The following is a 26,089-nucleotide window of genomic DNA, read 5'->3' as shown; positions in this document are numbered from 1 at the left end:
TTTATATTTGTAGGATAGAGGATGGTAGACCTGATGCAACCACTGAGCTGGGTGAAACTTCACTCAACTTCGACATGGCCTGTCAATCAAGCATGTCTAACTCTGTCACCCAACCAGACTGGGGTTAAAATACTTTTTCAGGTTTTTCAATTATTTTACAATACATTTCAAAACAAGTATTGAGATAAACTTTATTTGAAGAAAAAAAAGACACTCCTGTGCATTTAACCCAGGTATTTTAAAATACTTACAAATACAATTTAGTTGTAACCATTCAAATACTAAAATAAAGGTACTTGTTTTGGGCTGTGTATTTGAAAATACTCAAATACAGGATGTGTATTTGAAACTACTCAAATACACAGAAAAAAAGTATTTATATAACAAATACTCAAATACACATGTATTTGAACTCAGGTCTGCACCCAACTCTTACACGTAAAAACAGAAGCTGTACTAAACAGTTTCTGTAATAGTTCTTTATCCTAGGGAAGGTGATCAGAATTAATTGCGCTGTCCACAACAGTCATCTCAGGCCTTTTATCTGATCTTAATGCAACCCATTATAATGATGATAGAATACAGTTTGCTATGGTTCAACACCCTTTATTTTGTCTATTTATTTTGGAACTAAATATATTGAAAAAGCAGAATTGTTAGATAGAGGGATTATTATTTCCTGTACATATTGTTAGAACATAGCTAGATTTGATAAACAGCTACAAGCAACCATACAAGTGGCGCAAAAGTCTTGATTAACATGTTTCAATACTCCTATTGAGTAACATAAATAAAAGCAGTTCCAATATCAATTCATACAGAGTGGCAGATCTTTACTGAGAATTAAGCATCTATGAGGATATAGTGGAGGCTTCTTTTTTAGTAACAGAGGCATTGTTGGCATTCACCTTGAGACTGTTACTTTCTTCTTTCTCATTCTTACATTTGATCCCAAACAAGTTGCAGAGCTTCATCAGCATCAGATCCACTATCTCCTCCTCCTCTGATGTCTGTAAAAAAAAAAGTTTTGGACCTCATCAGTCAAATCTGATGTATTGGTCTTACATTGATTCACCTACAGTAGCCAATGGTCACTGTTAAATGGTGGTGTTGATACTGTATTATTTAAGTGATAATGCCCTCGAAGCCGGTATTTGGAGGATATATTGGCACGGGTGTTGTTAGCAGCTGCAAACCGTGCCAATATATCCTCCAAACACCGGCTTCGAGGGCATTATCACTTTTATACAACAGGTTACCAACATATTCAAATAATTATCGACATATTTTCATTAAAAACGTTATTTTTGATTAATTTATTCATACTATTTCATCCTTCCACAAGATATAGTCCTGACACAAATCTAGGGTTGCTACGCAAGCCGCCTGCTCGTTCAGTCTTTTTGTTCTGTATCTATGGACGCGACCCAGTCGTTCAGTCTTTTTGTTCTGTATTTATGGACATGACCCAGTCGTTCGTTCTAAATGTTCCATTGCCATACTGGCTGGCAACGTTCTTATCCCTTGCTTGCTAGCTAGCCAACTACGGCTAATTTACAGTCACGTCAAAAAGTGCAGCCAGAATAACAGCAAAGTAGCTGCATTTGCATTTGTTTAAACTGTTTTCTAGTAACATTTATTTGGATACATCCATAACAATGAGCTAATGAGGCACGATTTCGCTTGGCATAGAAAATGTGCTCACTCGTCAGGACACTGTTGTTCAGAGGAGCTAGCCAACATCACAGCTAACACAAGCACTTCAAACTGAAGCTGGAAAGATTGCAAACTAGCTGCACTTCGTTTCGTTTGACCTTTTTTCAATTGCCATTTCTTTGTATATATCCATAAAAATGACGCCAGCTGATTCATGATTTCGACTGGCTGACAAACGCTGCCTGCCTGTCTGTCTCCTCCCGACTCCCGACACATTCATTACTATGGGACAGCTGGAGATCAAATTTGAATATTGAAACAATGTTTCAAATGTTGGAGAGACAGACAGCAAGGTTTATACAAATCTCCGCTGTTGAAAACTAAATGTTAGTCTAAAAGAAATGTGAGATAATGTCTAGATGCTTTTTATAGTGGAGATCAAGTTTATAAATTGCTTGGCTGGGCTGACAAGACAGTGGCTTGTGCAGTCAGATGGAACAGAGTAAATAGGCATTTTAATGTCATAGATTTAGCCGGTGGTAACTTGTGGAATAGACACCGGCTGGAATGCAGTTTTAACCAATCAGCATTCAGGATTAGACCCATCCTTGTATAAATTAGGATAAACACAGAATATTATATGATTATGATGCACAGTACCTTGTGATGTATTTTCTCTTGGGTGTACGCCACCATGATGACAGAGATGAACAGGTTCAGAACCACAAAGGTCATGAATATAATGCAGGAGCCGATGAGGAATGCACCAAGCACCGGGTTGTAATCAAGAACCTGGATTGGAAGGAGATGTTACCAATTATAGACCTGCCATCATGACCATAGCTGTAATTTAGAGAGCTGTCCTTTCCTTTACTAACCTCGTCATAGTTAAAGATGCCCAGTTGCAAGCTGACCATGGTCAGAGCAGAATCCAGGAAAGTCCTATATGAGTACAGCTTCCAGCCATACATCAGATTAGACTGCAGACAATGATCACATGATAGATTTAGTCTCAAAGCGCAATGAATCATAACTCAGCTGTGAAAAGTGAAAGATTCTGATAAACTGATGAGACAATTATCACAAAAGCAAGCACATCACAATTTTTTAGGAATACAGATGCATTGCTGCAAGAGAATGCCAAATGGGAAAGTTGGAGAAGGAAAGCACAAGAATGAACGTTTTCCAGGTAGACCCTTACAGTAATAGAATAGGCCAGGAACATAATGGTGATGACCACGAGGAAGCCTGATATGTCTGTCCAGGCCCGTTGCAGTGTGGCTGTGATCATGTGTAGCTTGGGGTTGAACCTCATCAGGTGCCACAGTTTGACTGTAGCCAGTAGCACCAGGAATGCGATCAGATACCCCAGCACTGCATCCGCTGTGGCTGTCTCACGGAAACTGACAAACCTGGATAGAGAGCGGAGATGCTAAACATCACACAGGAGCTGACCATCAGTAGAGATGTGAGACTGAGGATAACAAATGACCCATGATACCCCAACCCAGTGTGAACTCACTGGTCTTTATGGTTGTGGTAGTACTCCATGTCCCGGTTCCCTAACAGGGTCCTCTTGATGAAGACAGACAATGCGCTCCAGCTCAGGAGGATGATGGCCAAATCCAGCAGGTTCCACTTTGTCTTGAAGTAAGCCCACTTCTGCTGCTTCATCAGCTTTCCCTGTGAGGAGATGAGAAGAGTTAGACTGAGGAGGAATTCCAGAACAATGGCACTAGACCATTGCGCCACTGATTTTATACTCTTTACACATAAGAAAGGTATTTAAATGACAGCTTACCTGAACAAACATGTAGTAGAGGATAAAGAGGAAATAGATGACCTCAGAGGCCATGACAAAGATGTGGAGTCCACCGGTGGACTGGTACAGTCGGACACTCTGCAGCTCACTGCGAAACTGGAACGCTCCTGAGAGAATAAGACAGGTGCTGACAATCTGAGCTTTGGGTGCCTTTAAATACTTACTTTGTGCTGTATTCATGGAGTGATATAACAACTGTCTCACCTACAGCTGTGGTCTCCAGCATGAGTGTGACAATGCAGAAGAGGTTGACATTGGCATTGTACACGGTGAACTCTACAAAGACTGCCCGGGTGAACATATCAAGCCAGGTGTTGTCAAACAGATACTGAAGGGTACTGCAGGGACAGAAAACATGGATTAATTAAATTACACCCTTCAATACACAGGCCCGGAATACAGCATTTGGGGCCCCGGGGCACGAACTTCAATTATATTAATTTTCTCTTCTGCATTTCAACACATTTTTTGTCTAAAACGTGCAGTTTTAGAATGCTATTCTACACATTTTGTCATGAGGCAGATTTTTTTGTTGCAGTTTTAAAGATAATTTCCTGCTATTCTACACCTCCTAGTGTGCCTCATCGGTAATCTGTCCCTCTCAATACACAAGACGGATTTGATTTGCTATGGCATGATAATTGTGATCAATTTGAAGCATTGGTAATTGTGAGCTTACCTGCTAGCATTCTGTGAGTCAGGGCCCAGGTCCACCACAAACCCCCCTCCCCTGTAGAGAACCACACGACCCCAGATGGGTTGGGCTCTGAGTCGGGCCTGGGTTTGGTATTGCCAGGGGCTGCGGTGGGTCTTTGAGGTGTTTTCACTCCCCGAGCGGTTCCAGCCTGGCCCATAGGAGCCCATGTCCTCCACCTCCCATGAGTATGGAGCATGACAGTCAGGAACAGACTGGCGCATGGAGCGGGCGATGCGGCAGGAGTTCTTCTGCACCCTCACCTGGCGAAGACGGGCATTACCAACCAGTTTGGAGTTCCCATCTGTGATGAAACCTATAACACACAATTTGCTTTTGTTGACACAGGACTCAATCTTTACCTTTTTTATGAGATTTTAGAGCTTTCTCCAAGAAATAAACATCCTCTTGTTTTTGAGTAGAGAATGCTACCTGGGTACTCTCCAAAGAGGTTGCTGAGAAGAGAGGTATTTGCCCAGGTGAACACATTTCCGTGGCTCATGCTGTCTGAGATCCCTTGGCTGAAGCTCTGCCGAATGTGCTGAGTCAGGAAGTAAGCATTAGGGTCCCTCTGACCATACGCTACCAGGAGCAACATCCACATGAACCCCATGTAGGCTGCAAAAGAATCATAGGCCTTAAACATGTATGTTAACCAATAGGTGCAGTGGATGAAAAAGCGGTTCCTCTTACTGAGAATCTCTTTGATGAGGGCGAAGACCTTCTGCTCCTTGATCATGTTGTTCCTCATCCTCTCGATGTCTATGGGAGGAGGGGGCTGGTAGAAGCTGCATGTGCTATCCCTCCTGACAGCCCACACTGCATCAGGGTCATCTGTGGACCAGATTGTGTCATCTCACACTGCTTAATGTTGTAAAAGTTTAGCTAATGTACAAGTAAACAGAATTTCCCCAAAACTGTGAATAAGGAAAACAAAGAACCTGGGTTTCTGAGTGCCCCCTCGATTTTTGGATCCCCATACTCCTCCTGATCAACTTTCTTCAGAACGAGAGTAAAGAAGGCTGCAAAACCTAGCACCTGTGATAAGAAATCCACATAGTAATACCTAGATTACAGATAGATATTTTACATTGAAATTAGAAAGTTCTAATCTGATTTCTCACCTTCAGCGGCTGAATGATCAGGAGGCTCTGAAAGAAAGACACGGCCATGGAGATGAGCCAGCTTATAGATTGGTCCTTCCCATAGGTCAGCCCATAAATCATGGTGAAGTATCCTGATACTCCGCTGGTGGCTAACACCAGTATCCAGCCAATAAACACAAACCACCAGGGAAGCCCGCCTTGACAGCACTTTTTACTGCCACTGTCCCCATCACTGCTCTCTGCTTGGCCTGGGTTTCGAGCCAGCTGGTCCCCTCCAAGGCTGGAAGACTCTAGCAGCCCCTTCATGCCCTGGACCTGCTGCACTGCCCGGCAGTAGCTGTCTGGGTTGGGGAAGCGAGAGGGTCCTAGTAGGCTCAGCTCCTTCTCTACATGACGTAGCTGCCTGTACAGATACTGGCTGTTGTTGCTCCTTTTCTGGCTCCCATCCCCAGTCTTCTCAGGGCTCCCACACAGGCTGGTCTCTGAAAACAGAGGGGCATAGGAAATACTTGGGTCAGACAGAGTTTCAAACTTTTAACCAATACTGATGATCATCAATGTAGGATCTGGAGGCTTGGGCTGTACCTTGCAGATTGACTGCCCCTAGTGAGAGAATGAGTGATCCCTCTTTCTTGGAGGCATCAGTGTAGAACTCCCCACCGTCTCGGTTCTGTTGCCGGATGATATCCTCCACCAGAGAGAGCAGAGTGTTGATATCAGTCTGTTGTCCAGGCTTCATCTCTAACTCCAGGCGTGGAATGGGGCTCTTCATAGCCTTGGAGAGTGACTGGGCAATATTCTTTATGTCCTGAGAGAATACAGTAAATTAACAGCCTTGCTAATGTGGCGAGAATACAGAATAAAGGCAATCAACTGTCTTGTTAACATATAGACTAATATGTTATAAATTGTGTTCTTATACTGGTACAGTTATGCCCTATGAGAGATGTTCAACTGCGCATGTGCGAAAATAAAAAAAAAGGGCATTCCCGCGTTCTGGTTAAAACACCAATGATGAACATGTGTGTTTATTCCTCTGTTAAGTAAGCCGGTATTCCTGTCCTGAAGATGACAGCACCAACAGGTTATGGGCCCAGGAGGGAACATGGAAGCCGATGGAATAGATTATGTTTCGACGGAGATGAAAACAACTATGAGTTATGGGAGACTAAGTTTTTGGGGCACTTGCGTTTGCTAGGGCTAAAGGCCACCATATTGATTGTGGATGAAGATGAAGAAGACGGAGAGAAAAATGAAGAAGCCTACGCTGAATTGATACAGGTTTTGGATGATAAAAGTATTTCCCTGATAATGAGAGAAGCAGCAGATGATGGGAGAAAAGCGTTGAAGATATTGAGGGAACATTATGCAGGTAAAGGGAAGCCACGTGTGATTAGCCTCTACACTGAGCTAACTTCTCTTCAGAAAGCCAGTGACGAAAGTGTTACGGATTATATCATTCGTGCTGAGACGGCTATTACAGCACTGAGGAATGCTGAAGAGACTTTAAGTGACGGGCTGTTGATTGCAATGATTCTGAAAGGTTTGCCCAAATAATTTAAGCCGTTTGCCATCCACATGACGCAGAGTGACGAGCCGACAACTTATGGCAAGTTCAAAACCAAGTTGAGGAGCCATGAAAGCACCGAGAAGTTTAGCGCCATTTCCACTGACGACAACGTGATGAAGGCAAGTAACATTAAAAGTTAGCTGGCCAAGAGGAAGAGATAAAGGGACCGAGATAACCTGCTTCAACTGTGGCCAGAAAGGGCACAAGGCCCGGGAATGTACCGTTACTGGAGAGCACAGAGAACGGAGACAGTGGTGTAGTTTTTGCAAGAGCTCCACTCATACTGACGCAAATTGCAGACGAAAAAGAAGAGACAATGTAAAACAAGCAACAGATGCTGAAGGCCACACATTTGCATTCAGAATAAGTGACTGTCAGGTTCGTGGACTGAAACAAAAAGGGCTGATGGTTGATACAGGAGCAACGTCACATATAGTCACGGACATCGGGAAGTTTAAGGAGTTTGACGAGACTTTCAAACCGGAAAAACATTCCGTGGAGCTGGCTGACGGAACAAGAACGAATGGTGTCGCGGAGAGGAGAGGTGCAGCGGAGGTTTACCTGAGAGACAACACGGGTCGTCGGGTGAAAACAACGCTGATGAAGGCGCTGTACGTGCCGTCGTTTCCACAGGACATTTTCTCTGTTAAAGCAGCGACAGCCAACGGAGCTTCAGTCAACTTTCGACAGGGGTGTAACAAGCTCATCCACAAGAACGGTACCACTTTTGACATCGAGGAGTACGATAGAGTTTACTATCTTAACACTGTAAGTGATGAAAATGATGATGGATGTCATGGGTGCTATGATATTCACACATGGCACAAAATTCTTGGCCACTGTAATTTTGAGGATGTGTCAAAGTTAGAAAATGTGACAGAGGGAATGAAAATCACAGGTAAGATAGACAAATCTACCCTCAACTGTGGAAAATTTGTTCAGAGCAGAAACAGAGAGCCTGATGAAAAGGCAAAAGCAGCTCTTGAGCTTGTGCACACTGATTTGGCTGGCCCTATTGAGCCAGAGGCGAAAGATGGGTTCAGATATACTCTAGCATTTATGGATGATTATTCAGGGGCAGTTTTTGTGTATTTCCTAAAAGCAAAGAGTGATACTGTAAAAGCTATTGAGAAGTTTATTGCTGATGTGGCCCCTTATGGAAAAATAAAGTGTGTCAGGTCAGATAATGGCACAGAGTACACAGCCAAAGAGTTCCAGTCACTGCTCAGTAAGAATGCCATAAGACATGAAACTTCAGCCCCTTACTCACCCCATCAAAATGGGACCGCTGAGAGAAATTGGAGAACACTGTTTGAAATGGCAAGATGCATGCTACTTGAGAGCAACCTACCAAAGAAATTGTGGACATATGCTGTAATGACTGCTGCAGTAATTCGCAATAGGTGTTACAATAAGCGTGTAGGACAGACTCCACACTACATTTTTACTGGGAGAAAGCCTGATCTTTCAAAGATGAAAGAATTTGGTTCTGTTTGCTATGCATACAGACAGAACAAGAAAAAGTTGGACTCAAGATGTGAAAAGGGTATTTTTGTCGGGTATGATAAAAATAGTCCAGCATACCTAGTCTACTACCCAGACACTGGAAAAGTTCTTAAAAACAGATTAGTCAAGTTCGTTACAAAAGGTGTAGTCGAACGCCAAACTCAGACAGATTTGGAAATGAGTGATGATCTTCATGGGGAGAGATTTGAATCCCCCATGCCAAAAGCCAAGATGGCAGATAAAAATTCCGAAGAGACACAAGATGTGCAAATCGAGACTTCAGGTAGTCAGAGTCCACGCTATCCAGACAGAGCGAGGAAGAAACCCCAGTACTTAAAAGACTATGAGTGTAAAGTGAAGTGTGATGACCAGATCCCACCTAGTGTTGACTACTGCTACAGAGTAATGTGCAATGCACCACAAACCTTCAAAGAAGCAATGATTTCACCAAAATCAGAGATTTGGGCTACTGCTATGAAGGAGGAGATGGATTCCCTTAAGGAAAATGATACATTCACATTGACCACACTGCCAGAGGGTAAAAATGCAGTGGGGGGCAGGTGGGAATATGCGGTCAAAAACAATTCAGATGAGACTGAGACATACAAGGCAAGATATGTTGCAAAGGGGTATAGTCAAGTGGCAGGAATATACTATAAGGATACTTTTTCTCCAACTGCAAATATGACATCAGTACGTTGTTTGATGCAGCTAGCAGCTCAGTATGACTTAGAGTTACATCAGATGGATGTCAAAACAGCATATCTACATGCTCCTATTGACTGTGAAGTGTACATGGAGCAACCAGAGGGTTTTGAAGTCAGGTCAGATACAGGTGAGCAACTAGTCTGCAAACTGAACAAGTCACTGTATGGCCTGAAACAGTCAGGAAGGACCTGGAACCAAATGTTGCATGATCACCCAGCTGATCACTGTGTTTATAACAAACAAACTGCAACAGAATAATTTGGGTCGATGATCTAATTATCGCTGCTAGTGATAGTGACTCATTCACAAGTGTAAAAGAAATGTTAAGTGAAAAATTTAAGATGAAAGATCTTGGGAGGCTTAGACATTTCCTAGGCATTGATTTTATACAAAGTGAAGGGAAAATAAAGATGAACCAAACAAGGTACATAACCAAGATACTGGAAAGGTTTGGTATGTCAGACTGTAAAACAAGGTCAACACCATGTGAACAAAAACAAAACTTTGATGGTGATGGTGAACCTATTGATTCAAAAAGGTATCGTGAAGTGATAGGCAGCTTGATATATGTTATGACATGTACAAGACCGGATATCAGTTGGATTGTCAGCAAGCTGTCACAATACCTATCAGAACCAAAAGAGCAACACTGGATAACAGCTAAACATGTGTTGAGGTACTTGAAGGGGACAATGAATCAGGAGTTGTGTTACAAAAAGGGGGTGGAAAAACTCAACCTCGTAGCATATAGTGATGCTGATTGGGCAGCAGATCAAAGTGACAGACGGAGCATAACAGGGTATTGTTTTAGTTTAACTAAATGTGGACCTGTTATTTCATGGAGGTCTAAGAAGCAGCCAACAGTAGCTTTATCTACATGTGAAGCAGAGTACATGGCACTGGCTGCTACTACACAAGAAAGTTTGTACCTTGTACAGTTATTGGGTGAGATGGATAGTAAGTGGCAATATGCACCAGTAACAATCTTTGAAGATAACCAAGGTGAAATTGCTCTGTCAAAGAACCCAGTATGTCGTCAGAGATGTGTGTAGCTCAGCTGGTAGAGCACGGCGCTTGTAACGCCAAGGTAGTGGGTTCGATCCCCGGGACCACCCATACACAAAAAAAAATGCACGCATGACTGTAAGTCGCTTTGGATAAAAGCGTCTGCTAAATGGCATATTATTATTATTATGTAAACATGTCGACATCAGATATCATTTCATTCGATCTGCACTCAGTGATGGCAAAATAAGTATTGAATATTGTCCAACGGCAGACATGGTTGCAGATGTTTTGACTAAACCTGTAACGAAGTTCAAAAATGAAAAATTATTGGGTTATATGTTTGGAATGTAAACTGACATTTGTGAGATGTATAACTGTAAGCTAAATGTGTTGATAGTTAGGTTGAATACGACTTGTACAGTATAAGAGCAAGTGTGGGTGTTAACATATAGACTAATATGTTATAAATTGTGTTCTTACACTGGTACAGTTATGCCCTATGAGAGATGTACAACTGCGCATGTACGAAAAAAAAAAAAGGGCATTCCCGCGTTCTGGTTAAAACACCAATGATGAACATGTGTGTTTATTCCTCCGTTAAGTAAGCCGGTATTCCTGTCCTGAAGATGACAGCACCAACATGTCTACTTACAAATCATGACTGACATACAGTATCTAAAATTAGATTTTATGCTAGGGATTTGTTGGCTTCAATTGGAATATTAATATATTTACTTATTTTACCTTGATTACTGTGTCTGGCGTGAGTTCTCTCTCCCTCTGTGGGGAGGGGGGCTGTGAGGGAGACACTCTGCCAGTCTTCCCCTGCTTAGACACCTCTGCCTTGGGCTTTCCAGGCTTCATTTCTCGGGGGCGGGTGTTTCTGAAGATACCCACAATGAGGAGATTAATTGGAAACGTTATGATTGAACTTTGAACTCCAATCATCAGCTGCTGCCAGGTGAACTCGATATGACCTTCAGGAGAGAGAGAGAGAGAGAGAAACTGTTCTGAAAACATGTTTTTATTTCCAAACAGCACCAATACTGTGCAAGCGTCCATACCCAGGTCCATGGTCTGCTCAGAGGGGTCGGTAGGGATGCCCCAGAATATGATGCTGGTCAGCATGGTGCAGAGCAGCAGAGAGAAACAGCAGGAGACTCGCTGGACACATGTGAAGGTGCTCGTTGGAGGCCGGCTGATCACAGAAAACCAGATGTGGCCATCACAGAAATCCTTTGCCGTCCTCATGAAGAACAGATTACTGCAGAATATACGGTATAGGAAGCTTGTTACATAATGGACAATTATCTTGTTATTCATATTTTACCATTCCAAGGTGCATTCAAGTTTTATCTCACCTGAATTTCTTCAAATCCATTTCCGTGGCTACAGGGAAAACCTTATCCACAGAGCACTCACTCATATCTATGGACAGCCATGAGTTACACAGGAAGTGCCACTTCTGTCCTGTCTCTACATCTTTCACCATAACTTTGTTTATGTACCTGCAAGAAAACTCTTATCGTCAACAAGGCCTACATCTTCACTTCAAAGTTAAACTTTGGTCATCGATTTTCCCCCTCCTCCCCCTCTCCTACCAGGCAGGGTGCCCCCCTGAGTTGTCGTGCCACAGCCTGATGCTCTGCAGCTCCCCCAGGGAGAAGGGTGTGGTCAACAGGAACGTATCCACTGCACCACTCTCAAACACAGGCTTGTCAGGGTCAGTGAGGTGGTGTGGCTCACTCTCTCCCTCCGTGCCCAGCAGAGTCACAGTAACCTGCAGCAGCAACACATGGTCAGGGTCAGGGTCACTGAGTGTGGTTTTATCAGAGAACAGAATATGATGTCCTGCAGCAGTGGGAACTGTTGCTACTGACCTGAGAGGAGGTGGACGCACCACGCCGATGCCCAGTGCTGATATTCAGCATGTAACGGTATTCAGCCAAGGGGTCATTATCTTCCAGCACTGTCACCTTCACCTACAACAAGTAACAGTTGAAGGTAAAATTCCCACATTCAACAGCAAATTCATTGGCAAAGATAATAAAATGGTAGCAGTGGTTTTTCAAGTCAGACCTTGGTTGTGTCCTGGATGTCCTTCCTGCGTGCCCATATGACCACCAATACGTAAGCAACAAAGATGGAACCAATAAAGCACACCACCACAGGATTTTGGGCGAAGGTGGCAAAGAGCTCAGCCGTACGTGACACGTCTACGAGGTTGGGCATGACAAAGAAAGAGTTCCCGAAGAAGGTCAAGTGCGTACATAAGCACTGGGTGGCCAATGGCGTGGTTAAAGGACCAACCTAAGGAGATCACAGTTGGTTTATGTATTTAATTATGGCCTGGTCTAGGATTGCAGGGATGCTGCAATGTGGCTTTGTTTTATCATAAGGTGTTGTGTCATGTAGTACTTGTTGCACTCACCCTGCAGCCATCTTCACTCCAGGTGGATTTGGTTTCATTCCAATATTTGCACTGAGCAGCAATGGAGGTGACAGTCACAGTGGCATTGACAGATTTAACCCCTGCTTCTACAATGGGCCTCACCACAAGGTAGTGCACCCCAACCTTTCCTGTCAAATCTTTGGGACCCAGGACCCAGGTGTATCTCTCCTCTGTTCCCAAAGCACACACACACACACATACAATTTCTAAACATGAAATGTTATCCGTTCATAATGCTTCACAATTGTTATGTCTATGTGATTCATATGTACGTTCAGGAGGTTTATCACCTTGTGTGTTGCTCTGGTGAGGCATCTGAGTCTTGGCTATGTATTGCTTATCGTTTGGGTAGTCTTTGTACCCCAACAACAGTTGAAAGGTTATGTCCTTTGATGGCTTTATCTTCAGCACCAGTGTTACATTAGGTGAAGGGACATCGATCTTCAGTGTGCTGTGGTTTCCCAAGTACAGTATTGTGCTGTTTGCTTGCCCTCCTTCAGGCCTTGGCAAGAATATCTGAGCATCAAAGAAGAGATTATGTTTTTCAAAGAAGAGATGATGAGATTATAATTTCTTATATACAACAGGATGTCATTCGCCACTGATATCTGATCCAGTATCTGCAATCTTATATTTTTAATTTCATAGGGTATTATTAAGGCAACAGTAAATTTGTTGCACTCTCAAATTACATAGAATATGCAGGGATTTGCAGCACTCTGACCTCAATCTCCTCAGATAGGTTCTCTATGGGGATGACAGAACCATTTCCTCTGGTCAGGGAGACAGACCCTACAGTGCCAGTAATATTGTTCTCCTCGCTCCATGAAAATGGGTTCTTCTTCAAACTCAGCATCTGTAACAAGTGGGAAATAGTGAATCAAGAGAGAGGGTTTAAAAACCAGACCTAATTATTCATCAACAAAACTAACAAGTACAAAAATACCAATTCACGCAATGAAAATCCCTTTCATGCATATTGACTCATGATAATACATACATACAGTATATAGGCCCACATGCACACTTACTCGCACATCCACTGGTTCCTCTGGAGAAAGGACATCAGCACCCAGGTGAGGGAAGGAAAAGCTTGCAGAGGAGCTTATTGGGTTGCTTATAGACTGCATCTGGATAGTTTCTGTTGACACTCTGAGAGGACATGATATGCTGTCACTCAATATTGAGGCCACATAACAGTTGCAATTTCTTCCAGACATTGCATTGTAACAGAAATTAAAATATATTTCTGATGTGTTACAATCGTTGCTTATATCTGAAACTACAGTTCCCTTTCTTATGTCCTCTGCCCACATTATTTTTACCTGTTCACAAACACAGTGATCTGAGAGCTGTTGACAATCACAGGAGCTTCATCAACCTTCTTCCCATTCAACAGTGCACTCTGCACATTGTCCATGCCCTTGAGAAGTAAATCAGAGACTTCTCTCTGTGAAAGACAAACTGTTCAGTAAGGCTGCTTCATTACTGTCATTAGACTAAGTGAAGGTAAATATGTGCTCACATTTAAAGAGACTCCCAGGATATTGCTGGCTGCCTCTACAATTGGTGTAGCTGCCTGCACCATCTCTTCTCCACCATGCTCACTGACATTCATGGAGAGGAGGGAAGAGCTGAGGTTTGCCACCAGGAAGCTAGCTTCAAGCTGGAAAAGATAGACCATCTGAAATGAAGTCTTTATTCTTGGCACATTTTGACCAATAGGCCTATTTGTTTGTGTGCATTACTCCATGCTACCCTGCTTCCATGTGGGGCTAGGTCTATCCAAGTGTACCTGAGCATTGGGACTAAGCTCATCATCCCGCATGGTGAGTCCTGCCACAGCTCTGGCCGTCAGCTGCACATTCTGAGGAGTGCTGCTGGAGGTGTTCTCCAGTGCTTCAGTTATATTCATCAGCATCTGTTCTCGCAGCTTAAGGAGACATACCAACATTGAAGAAGGATGTTTAAAGCCCTTAACTTGGACCTTTTACATGTAGTCTTTTAAACTACCAAAACATACCACTATCTTTGTCTTAAAGTTCATATTCATTTAGTATCCCCCCCCCACACACACACACTCCTCATACCTTCATCCTGTTATTCTTTTCCTTACTGGAATCCTTATTCAGCATGTCCGACACAGACTTGAACATCTGTCCAAGGGTCTCTCCAGAGAGCATCCCCTGCTGCCCTAGATTAGCCACTGTGTCCGCCACTGCAGATTGGAGCTCCTGCACTGGAGTACCGGACTTGGCTGGCCACACCTTGCCAGATAACAATTAAATGAGTGCTCCAATTACTAAATGGATGTGAACTATGGAGCTGAAAGGCAAGACAGAGCCCATACATTTAATCATTAGTAAATTATAGAATTGATTATTGATTTTGTTTGCTATTGACAAACCTGAGTGGTGAATGTGGTACTTCCACGGGTCTTTGTGTTAAATTCTGTAACAGTCACCACTACCGAGAGCTTGTAGTTTCTGCTTATCTCTCCAAGAGGTAGGAAGATTAACGTTACTTTATTTACAGAACTGCAGCGCAGATGTTTACCTGAAAGATAAAGAATAGAAACTATCTGATTACATAGATATTTATTTTTACTAAATCAATATGGCATTTTCATCTTAATCCGGCTCTGGTGCTAAACTTCTTTGATGGGAGAAGGTCTCCTGAAATATACAACACTGGCAAAGAGGGATACTCACCTTGGTCAGTTTTAAAACAATATTGGCAGCCGTCTGTGCAGGATGTAGGTGTTGTACAGGTGATAGTGAAAGGATCCAGAACGGTGCCATTCAGAGGGAAAATACTACATGAAAGGGGACTTAAGGTGATAGCCGGAGCAGCGGTTACAGGTAGTGTAGCATCAGCAGGTGCAGGAGTAGTTACACCTGGTATCTGAATGGTGTACTTGGCATATTCAAACGTTTTCTTATCTAAAGAATGGTGATATAAAGGGATATTGATATCTTATTTCCACTTGTGAACATGTTACATTAGGTCCATACTTTCTGAGGATGAATCAATCCAAAATAAGCTCCTATAATTGGCTCAAACAGAAAAAGGGATGTGTAATTGATCAGTCGGAAATGTCTAAATATTACAGTTTTTTTGCACATTAATTTTTCTGTCAATACACTAAAGAACAGTTTGATGTAAGTTCAACATATCTGATGGACATCCTGTCATCAACTGTATTAACCAAACTTTTAGCCTGTACTTACAGTAAATGCTTTTGGCATTGAATACAAGAAATTGATACTCACCATAAACTATCACATTGAGATTCTGAAACCCATCGGAAGCTTCTTTCAGATAGTTTTTGCTGACTTTGTACTCTTTCTGACCGTCCTGATCTTTTCTCTCCTTAAGTGGCTTTTTCCCTGCGTTGTTGTAACAGTTTTGCAGGGCACCCTAGAACACCACAGAATTCAAAATGTTGTCCTCATGTACACTGAACTCTGGCTATTGTATAGTCAATAACATGCAGTCCACAAATAATGTGTTTAAGCATCGATTTGTTTTATTTATCTAGAATATGTCAACTCCAAATTAGACAACATGAGTTAGTCAATTAATTGATTAATGCACTCAAAGAAACTCATTCACACATGAAAATCAATTAAAATATAATTGCATTCAGCATGCAACAGTAGAGGAATCTTAGACTTACTGTTGAAGGTTTTGGGTCCTCAATATGCCAAATTACCTCAGGGCAATTGGAGTTACAGTCCAGTTTTAATTTTACATCTTTTTTTACATCCACTGTTTTACAATTATCAAGGCAACTGAAAGAATATAGGTACGTTTTTAGCATAAAATAGATAATCTTAAGAACATTGGATTCACATTTTGTTACATAGTAACTTGATTATTGCTTCGTAATTACATAGCAATGGACTTCAGCAGTTATTGTTATCACACAAATGGAAATAGGAACAGTGACTATTCCACTTGTTGTACCAGAAACAGCTTACCTTTGTAATAACAAAGCAATTAATACATTATTATGTAATTATTGGGCATTTAATGCAACATTATTATTAGGATAATTACAGCATGCTACAGAGGCATGAGAGCAACTCAATGTAAATGTGACCAATTTACTTCTGAATTCTAATGAAATCAGTTAATTAATATGCTAATGAAATAACCCTGTGTACACTTAAGGATTACAAATCTGTTAATAGTTTTAACTAAATAATTTCTAACCCGATTCATTCTAGATATTTAGTAACTGTATGGCCACTTGTATATTGGAAATCATTAATCCTTATGATGTCCAACATACAGGTAACTGCCAAAATAAAGGAAACCCTTGAGTAAATTAGGGATACAAAGTATATTGAAAGCAGGTCCTTCCACACAGGTGTGGTTCCTGAGTTAATTATGTAATTATTATTATCCTATCATGCTTAGGGTCATGTATAAAAATGCCCAGTTGCCCATTATTTTGGCTACCATGGCTAGATGAAGAGATGTCAGTGACTTTGAAAGAGGGTTCTCAAAGGAGCATAGGGGGTTTAAGGGGTGTGTGTGTGTGTGTGTGTGTGTGTGTGTGTGTGTGTGTGTGTGTGTGTGTGTGTGTGTTTGTGTGTGTGTGTGTGTCTCAGTCACCAGATCGCAACCCAATTGCAGACTTATGGGAGATTCTGTAGTGGCGCCTGAGACAGCGTTTTCCACCACCATCAACAAAACACTAAATTATGGAATTTGTAGTGGAAGATTGGTGTCACATCCCTCAATAGAGATCCAGGCACTTGTAGAATCTATGCCAAGGCGCATTGAAGGAGTTCTGGTGGCTCTTGATGGCCCAACACCCTATTATTATTTTGGCAGTTACCTGTACTTCTCTGAGGATGATGATGATGATGATGATGATACTAGAATTATTAATAGGCTTATAGGGATATTTGAATAGCAGTTTTTATACTATTGTCATTACCTGTTTTAAAATGATACTGATAGGATTTATCAATAAAATAGCATGACTTTGTTTAAATATATTCACTTCACTATTTTAAGCCTATCCCCATATTACCTAATTATAATGTTGGTGAATTTTGTTGGAGTAACCGTGATGCATCGGGATGTTGAAATCCAGTCAACCCATTTCCCATTCTCAACCCTTCTCTTCACAGAAAAAGTGTATTCAAAGAACTCAAATGGGTTTGGAAGACAATCTTTTTCAATCAAACGAGTCTTGTCCGTTGTTTTATCATTGCATTTCCCCTTCCCCTTACAGTCTTCTTCTATTGGAATTAGAAAGGGGAAATGGTTAGAAAACACCACCATAAGGACATGCTGTAAAAAGATGACAGACACGACACTGAGTAAACAGAGGAAAAAACGATTGAGATTGTTATAGAAAATTGAAATTACATTGATAAAACAAAGTTTATAGTCATTGTTTTTCATTTTATAATAGGGTGAGATGAGAGGGTTCTCATCGACAGCCTTGTGGCTTAAAGGCCTTAAGTAGTACTTACTGCATTCCCATTCAAATTGGCTCCTCATTCCATTAGATAGTCCTCCTAAGCCAGTTACCTCAAGTTTGACGCTTTCAGTGTCTTGACTGGCAGTTTCTGGAATGGCAGTGATTCTCAAGTTATAAGCTCGGCGAACTCTCATATGCTTTTCTGTCTGGGGATGAAAATAAATGTGTGAAGAAAAACTGCAGGAAAATAATTACCATCACATTAGTGAAAAAGGTGCTACCTGTTTAATGTTAAAGAGGGAACAAATATATATTTTTAAATACTTAGCTATTTCACATACTGCGTTTACATAGTCATCCCGCCTGAGGTCTGAACTGTTGTGACAAACTGCTGTTGTGTTCCCCACATCCACATCCATCTGTGAGAAGACATTCCAGGCCCTGACTTTCACTTGCAAATATCCTGTAACAAAACAGCTGACATAAATAATATAAACAAGAATATTATAAATAATCTTTTTTTTTTTTTTAAAGGTATCTTCATCTGTCACTGTTTTAATCCCTGATTAAGGTTTGTTGGATGACACTTTGAGTAGATAGGTTAGGTACCTTGGATAGTGGTTGAGATATTGTAAACCTGCATGCTGCTGTTTTGCATGTCTCTGGTCTCAGAGATGCTGTCGTTGGCTCCAGACACCTGGAAGAGAAGCTGCACCGGGGCTCCCCGATCCAGGGAGACTCTAACATAAAGGTCTGAGTCTGGACACTCTCCCTCCTCAGCCATCACTGATCCCAGGAGGCCCTCCACAGGCTCCAGCAGACACACCTGCAGCTCAGTGGACACACCCAAGGATGAGACCCCGTTAGAGGCATGCAGGGTCAGCTGATGGCAGCCAGAGCCCAGCTGTTGCTCCACCTCTGGTCCTACTGTGATGTTGTGGGGGATGATTCCTCTGACTGCTGATGAATTGGCCACCAACATCTCACCACTGTGGATTTTGTAGGTCACATTCGTACCTGTAGATAGCAAAGTTGTCTCATTCTACCAAGATTTGTACCTTCGGAATTGTCAGACTGGATGCTTTTATTTTTGCCTATGTTGGTTTTAATTACCTGCTTCTACTTCAACCTGGATTTGAAGGGGGCTTCCGTACAGGGCCTTGCAGTTTGCGCTATCTGTTGGGAGGTTCATGCTATAGCATTTGATGACACCAAACTCCCCGATGGGCTCCTGAATGATGATGTTTTTCTGACCTGTGGACCAGAGACACAGCTTGTTGATGAATATGATTGTATGTTCCAGATGTTAGTCTCCACTCAAGCTTATTCAAATACAATAACTGAAATTTACCAGACTAGAACAAAGTGAATAGCCTACTTGGGTATTTTTGTTTAGTTTCATTTGAAATGCATCACATTGCATTCTGTATTTGAATTGAATGTATTCTCATGTGTGTTGCTGTATTATTTGAATGTGCCTGAGGGAAAAAATAATGTTCATTGGCTGATGATGCTGTGCCATTTTTCACATTGTGGTCGACTGAAGATTAGTTGTTGTATAATCCAACTGATGAGAAGTAGAGAGATTAGAATCAAGCAGAGAAGCAGGTAGTACAGGTGTAAAGGTCTGAAGGCTACACAGCAACCACTGCTTCCTATATACTGAGGTAGAAGAAAAATCACTTTACCTAGTACATACTGTAACAGAGCAGTATTAGCTGTGTAGACAATAGGTGACATATACTGTAGGCCTATTTTTGTCACTGCAGAAAGTGCTACTAATAATGTAAATTATTTGTGATTATCAATATCGTCTTCATCATTAGGCTGTCTTCCTTTTTAGAATTGAGTTGCACAAAAGCCATTACATTTATGGGAGGGGTATCAGTGCACACTGTTTAGATAGAGGATCATTATTACAATGCCTAGTCTAAATGTCTGCCATTCATACATGAAACACTAGCTTAGGAGTACAAACAGTGCAATATTTTAAGTGCAATGGTCAATATTTACTACCTTGTATTTCTATTGGTTTTTATGGTTTTTACAACCAAAGCATGTAATTTCAATTGAAAGGCTATATTCAGTGGCTTTGCTTTTATTCAGCTTCTGTGGTTCCTGTGTGACAAGACATCTTTTATGTTGATTATTCAATAGCTCCTTCCTCAAGTGGAATTTAGTTTTAGTGCATTTCCCTTCGCTACAGCTGTGTTTGTTTTACAGTATTAACAGTTCCACCCAGCTGCACTCCTCGCTCTCTGCCTCACAAACACACAAACACATCAAATACAAACCAAATTGGCAGATGAAGTGTAGCTCCTGGCTACAGTTGCTTGTTGCCTCCCACTGAAACCCTGAGCTCCTCAGTATGTGACCACAGCCAGCCCCTGGACCAGGGTCGTTCACCCAGTTAGAGTAGCTGACATCAGAGCCATCAAGCCAGGAGAGAGGACCTGAGGATGTGCAGCACACACAATTATTAAAGTATTATATTCTATATACACTGAGGGTACAAAACATTAGGAACACCTGCTCTTCAAAGTAGAGGAAATAAAGTATTATTTCCCCACAATATTAGACGTCCCATCTGTTCAACCTGACATGCTTACTTTGTACTATCTAGTTAATTTGATATAAATATGACAGCTTGTGTTCTCATGAGGGATATCAGAGGCATTAATAAAATATGTTAAAAAAAAGCAGGATGGAAAGGAAACAAAACTATTAGGTGATATTAAATCAAAGGACTGGACAGCATACCCTATTGAAGACCCTATTGAATGACAAGTGTTCCTCATCAGCCGGGTGCTGCTAAAAGGAGATATTCAAATGTACATGGTCTCTCAAATGTACATGGTCTACAATGGTGGGAGATTAACACATTATAAATCTCCCAGCAAGAGGCCAGCTGACGTGGGAGTCAACAAGCCCAGCATCTTAGTCTTAGGTTGGGAGACAGCAGTGAAAATTGAACGGTTTTCTGTACAATTTCTGCTCAATTGCAGAACAATTTATACCTCTTTTAAATATTAGGTCTCATACAATATCTTATTGATTTTATAAAACACAGCTATCATAAATCTGTTCAAATTTATGACTGAATACAATGCATTCTACTCCCACCCTTTGAGATCCTTTGCATGATCAAAGGATCTAATGCATTAGTGTCATCAAATAATGCCCACTTTAGTTGCCTAGGCTGCTCTCTTACCTTCAGCAACAGCAGAGTCCAGTGTTAGGTTCGGGGAGGCAGGTGCCAGACCCAGCCACCAGTCCTGCTCTGGCTGCAGGTGCCTCTGTAGGAACTGCTGTGTATCGATATTTAGAATGAAGGCCAGGTGTCCGCCATCCCGCTCACACCAACCCTGTGCACTGACGAAGGAATGCTGTAGACCCACAAACTCATAACAGGAGCCGTCAAAGCCCTCTTGGTACTCTGGGCAGGATAAAGCTGCTATCTCATTCTCAGCACAAGACAGGCTTAAGAGCAGAGCCATCAAGAGCAACACAGAGAGATTAGTGCTGTCCATCTTCACCCCTTCACCTGTGCACTGTTACTGGCAGCCTGGTGACATGCTGTCTTTAAAGGGACTGACATTACAGAATGACCTGTTATGGCTGACTGCGCTTGCTTTGTTAAGTTCCAATGGACACATAATCCTTGTGTACAAACCAACAGACCGCAGGCATCTAGTAAATGGTCTGTAATAAGGTCGTCAGGGAAGGTCCCTGTGTCAACAGTGATAATGGGTGCCTCTGAAGGCTGCCATTGATGTAACACACTGCAGTTTGCAGGTGTAGATATACTTTATACAGGTTTGGCAGCAACAATCCAATGACCCAGATAAAGACCATCAGAGTTATCAAAGTCCAAAATACCTTACCGACAACAGAGACGCTTTATATATATACCACATATTTAAACTTTTCAGGGCAATCTGTAGACCAATAATTTTGTTGATCAACATTGGTACTGCTGTGAACTGTAAGAGGACTTTTAATTCAACCACTGACCCAGACAGTGGCCTTGTCTCCTGACAGTCATGTCCAACTCTTCTGGAATTTTGACATCCTCAGCTGTAAAGGAAAATACATGTGTTAGTGTGGTGAATATGACAAGTCTTCTGTCTGTTTTGACTAATAAGAACATGTCTCTTTTTAGGAGCTGCGTGTGAGTCATTATCATGTCATTTGGAATGCATTCAGTTTTAGCTCCCTTGTTTCTATTGTGTATGAAAATGTAATCTAATGAAAGAATGTTGGTTTATATGGCACTCTAGACCAGGTTGTCCCATACTCGGTCCTGGGGCCCCCCTGGGTGCACGTTTTGGTTTTTGCCCTAGCACTACTCAGCTGATTCAAATAATCAAAGCTTGATGATGAGTTGGTTATTTGATTCAGCTGTGTAGTGCTAGGGCAAAAACCAAAACGTGCACCCATGGGGGGCCCCAGGACAGAGTTTGGGAAACCCTGCTCTAGACCAGCTGTACTATGTGGTAATCAGTGATAGTAGAATTGACCTCTGTAAAACCATAAACCTATATAGCTAATTATGTGCACAGATAAAGGCAAACAAACTTAGGTCCAAAGTATAGGCCTGCTCTACATTTTCCAATTGACAAAAGAGAATCCAGGCCATGGTGGATTAATGCATTTTGCATTTGGATACATTTTATAAACTCCAAGGAGTTTGTGGGATTAAACTCAAGTTGCCTAACAGCATGTCAACATGATGCTTAATAGGCTACAATAATTGCACTGAGATAATAATAACAGAACATATTAAATGTGTTATTCCCAGATGCCTGAATTTGTGTGGCCTTATCGTGTGTTTAAAGATAACGGACCTTATCCGTGTTTGAAAGACTTGCGTGATAATTTTGCACAGAATTGGCATTTAGATAGCAGTTAGTTTCACAACAGGTTATCTTTTGCAAGCATAGTTGAAAAGGCATGTGTGTGCGTGCGTGCACGTGTGTGTGGAGTGTGCATACTAGTCCATGAGCCAGGGGGTTCGGTCGGGCTCACTTGGGGTGACGATGTGTTTAAAGGTCTACGTCCCTAGAGTTGGAAAATGTGTGATTGCAGTGCAGCAATTGGAGCTTTCTCCAGTTATCACTCTTTCTTTCATCCCTCAATCCCATTCATTTTCCCATTGGGGTTTTACCCAATGACAAACAATGCTAGTATACAACAAGTTATTGCTCACGTACAGTATACCCTTTAATCATATATTATTGGAAAGCTCAATTTTACAGTTGTCCATTTTCGGTATGTTCAGGTCAACAGAGCTTCGACCAAATTGTGCCATTGACATTAGAATGTTGGAAGCTTAGCTATAGAATTCCATGTAGTGGGGCAACTAAGTTTTTGGATTGTAACTTTGGTGATAGAGGAACCAAATTTCACACACACAGCTAGAAAAGATTTGTAGATCTTGTAGATTTGCGAAATCTATCCATTAAGGCCCCAATGAGTTATTTGGCGGCCATATTTAAAAAATGTTTCTGTGGGGTTAATGCCTGAATCCTCTGATGGCCCTGTATCTACAGATCTGTTTTAAACCCTGTTCTAACCCTGTTCTATCACCAAAGTTACAATTAAAAAACATGGTTGCCCTACTACATGGAATTATATGGCTAAGCTTCCAACATTCTAATGTCAATGGCATAATATGGGTGATTATTAAACAATAGTTGTAGCTAGTAATTTTAAAGTTAGTTATATTATATATCATTTGAAAGGTAATTTCATGACCTTTCAGAACCACTTGTCAAACAAAGTTTAAAATGTGTCAGGGTTTCCTTTTAAAAGCAATTTATACAGGTCATTCTGATATGCACCCTAGAGGTCAAAGGTTAAACTTCTGTTGAACATTCCAAAAATGTGTCTGATGGATAGCTGTGAATCTTTCCAATGATATATAATTAAAGCTTATACGTGAGCAATAACTTGTATACTAGAACTATCTGTCATAGGGTAAAACCCCTATGGGAAAATTAATGGGATTGAGGGATGAAATAAATCGTTATTACTGGAGAAAGCTCCAATTGCTGCACTGCAATCACACATTTTCCAACTCTAGGGACGTAGACCTTCAAGAAATCCCTAAGAGACATTGTCACCCCAAGTGAGCCTAACGGACCAGATTTGGGGGTCTGGCTCATGGACTAATATGGGGTAGAAGTAGAACATAAATCACATTCCATAATGTAGCCACCAGAGTAGCGTGCAGCTCGAGACTGGGAGTCTGGCCTAACGCTAAAAGATCCCCTGGCTAAATTTGCCCCTCAGTAAAACCTGGCCACTCCTACTGACACGTAATTTCCGTTTATTTTCACGCCTACTTTTCGGCTCAGAAGGACGCAATTACCAGTGCAAGAAAATGAACTGATATATTTATTGATACACTGATTGCAAATAATTTACATAAAAAAATATATATATGACTTTTGTGCAGACAAGTAGTAAATAAGGGTAAAAATAAATAGATAAATATATAGTTAACCATGCTAGCTATCTTAGTTGTGTAACATGCAAATACAGTTCAGCTACAAAACTCACTAGGTGAATCTTTTTGGTTAACATATGCTTACTAGTTCATAGAATTTATATGCCGTCTGCTTAGAATAGATAGTGCTTGGGCCTCCCAGGCTGGTCACTGTAGATAGGAGCCTGGCAGACTGATCAGTAGTGCCTCAGACTTCAGTGTATGTAGCAGCCTGCCAGACTGGTTGATAGTGCTAGGTCCATACCGCTCGCGTTTCCCTACATATCTTCATCTTGGATGTCTTGTTGCCAGAGGTGAGGTTCTAGTGAAGTCTAACCATCTACTGACACTTTCATGGATTTTAACATCTGTATGCCTGTCTACTCCTTTAACTTCCCTTTATCCATTCATTAAGTTGCAATAGTTAATTATTGGTTTTTAATACCAGTCCCAGGCCACAATCCAGGCCATGGCGGCCAGAGACAAAATCTCTGTTGGGGAGGCGGAAAGGAAGTTTGAGAGGGGACCAATTTATCATGAAAGGTAAAAAGGTCTTAAAGGGGCAATCTGGGATTGGCATATACAGTGCTATGAAAAAGTATTTGCCCCCTTTCAAATTTTCTCTACTTTTGCATATTTGTGATACTGAATGTTATCAGATCTTCAACCAAAACCTAATATTAGATAAAGGGAACATAAGTGAACAAATAACACAACAATTACATATTTATTTCATTTATTTCCTAAACAAAGTTATGCAACACCCAATTCCCCTGTGTGAAAAAGTAATTGCCCCCTTACACTCAATAACTGGTTGTGCCACCTTTAGCTGCAATGACTCCAACCAAATGCTTCCTGTAGTTGTTGATCAGTCTCTCACGTCGCTGTGGAGGAATTTTGGCCCACTCTTCCATGCAGAACTGCTTTAACTCAGTGACGTGTGGGTTTTCAAGCATGAACTGCTCGTTTCAAGTCCTGCCACAACATCTCAATTGGGATTAGGTCTGGACTTTGACTAGGCCATTCCAAAACGTCCAATTTGTTGCTTTTTAGCCATTTTCATGTAGACTTCATTGTGTGTTTTGGATCATTGTCTTGCTGCATGACCCAGCTGCGCTTCAGCTTCAGCTCACAGACGGATGGTCTGATATTCTCCTGTAGAATTCTCTGATACAGAGCAGAATTCATGGTTCCTTCTATTAAGGCAAGTCGTCCAGGTCCTGAGGCAGCAAAGCATCCCCAAACCATCACACCACCACCATGCTTGACCTTTGGTATGATGTTCTTACTGTGGAATGCAGAGTTTGGTTTTCACCAGGCATTACTGGAACCATGTCGTCCACACAATCATCTAATATTAGGTTTTGGTTGAAGATCTGATAACATTCAGTATCACAAATATGCAAAAGTAGAGAAAATTTGAAAGGGGGCAAATACTTTTTCATAGCACTGTATATGCCAATCCCAGATTGCCCCTTTAAGACCTTTTTACCTTTCATGATAAATTGGTCTCCTCTCAAACTTCCTTTCCGCATCCCCAACAGAGATTTTAAACTCTATAGGACAGCCGCCCATTATCATGAAGACTGCACAAAAGCACAATGCATTTATAATCTATCCATTTCTTTATTTTA

The 26,089-nt window shown here is 41.5% G+C and overlaps 1 protein-coding gene across 1 annotated transcript; it reads right to left on the bottom strand.

Annotated features, from left to right (window-relative positions):
- Window positions 1-851: 851 nt before the first annotated feature.
- LOC311128554 (polycystin-1-like protein 2) lies at window positions 852-21,495 on the bottom strand (the record flags this gene model as incomplete). Its single annotated transcript, XM_084160742.1, has 34 exons — window positions 852-1,010; window positions 2,317-2,448; window positions 2,535-2,636; window positions 2,858-3,068; window positions 3,179-3,339; window positions 3,458-3,585; window positions 3,683-3,816; window positions 4,158-4,488; window positions 4,605-4,790; window positions 4,866-5,006; window positions 5,114-5,210; window positions 5,297-5,760; window positions 5,864-6,086; window positions 10,815-11,047; window positions 11,135-11,334; window positions 11,432-11,578; window positions 11,672-11,850; window positions 11,951-12,052; window positions 12,150-12,380; window positions 12,502-12,692; window positions 12,813-13,038; window positions 13,247-13,378; window positions 13,554-13,674; window positions 13,848-13,972; window positions 14,048-14,188; window positions 14,318-14,455; window positions 14,613-14,789; window positions 14,930-15,078; window positions 15,795-15,942; window positions 18,307-18,428; window positions 18,575-18,982; window positions 19,079-19,219; window positions 20,260-20,418; window positions 21,177-21,495. 34 exons carry the CDS (start codon window positions 21,493-21,495, stop codon window positions 852-854), a joined length of 6,258 nt encoding a protein of 2,085 aa, XP_084016868.1.
- Window positions 21,496-26,089: the final 4,594 nt, after the last annotated feature.

Source organism: Coregonus lavaretus (assembly GCF_964263955.1).
Source record: "Coregonus lavaretus genome assembly, chromosome: 4".
In the NCBI taxonomy this organism is placed as follows: Eukaryota; Metazoa; Chordata; class Actinopteri; order Salmoniformes; family Salmonidae; genus Coregonus; species Coregonus lavaretus.
Note: the sequence above shows the minus strand (reverse complement) of the source record. Positions and strands in the feature narration are given on the sequence as shown.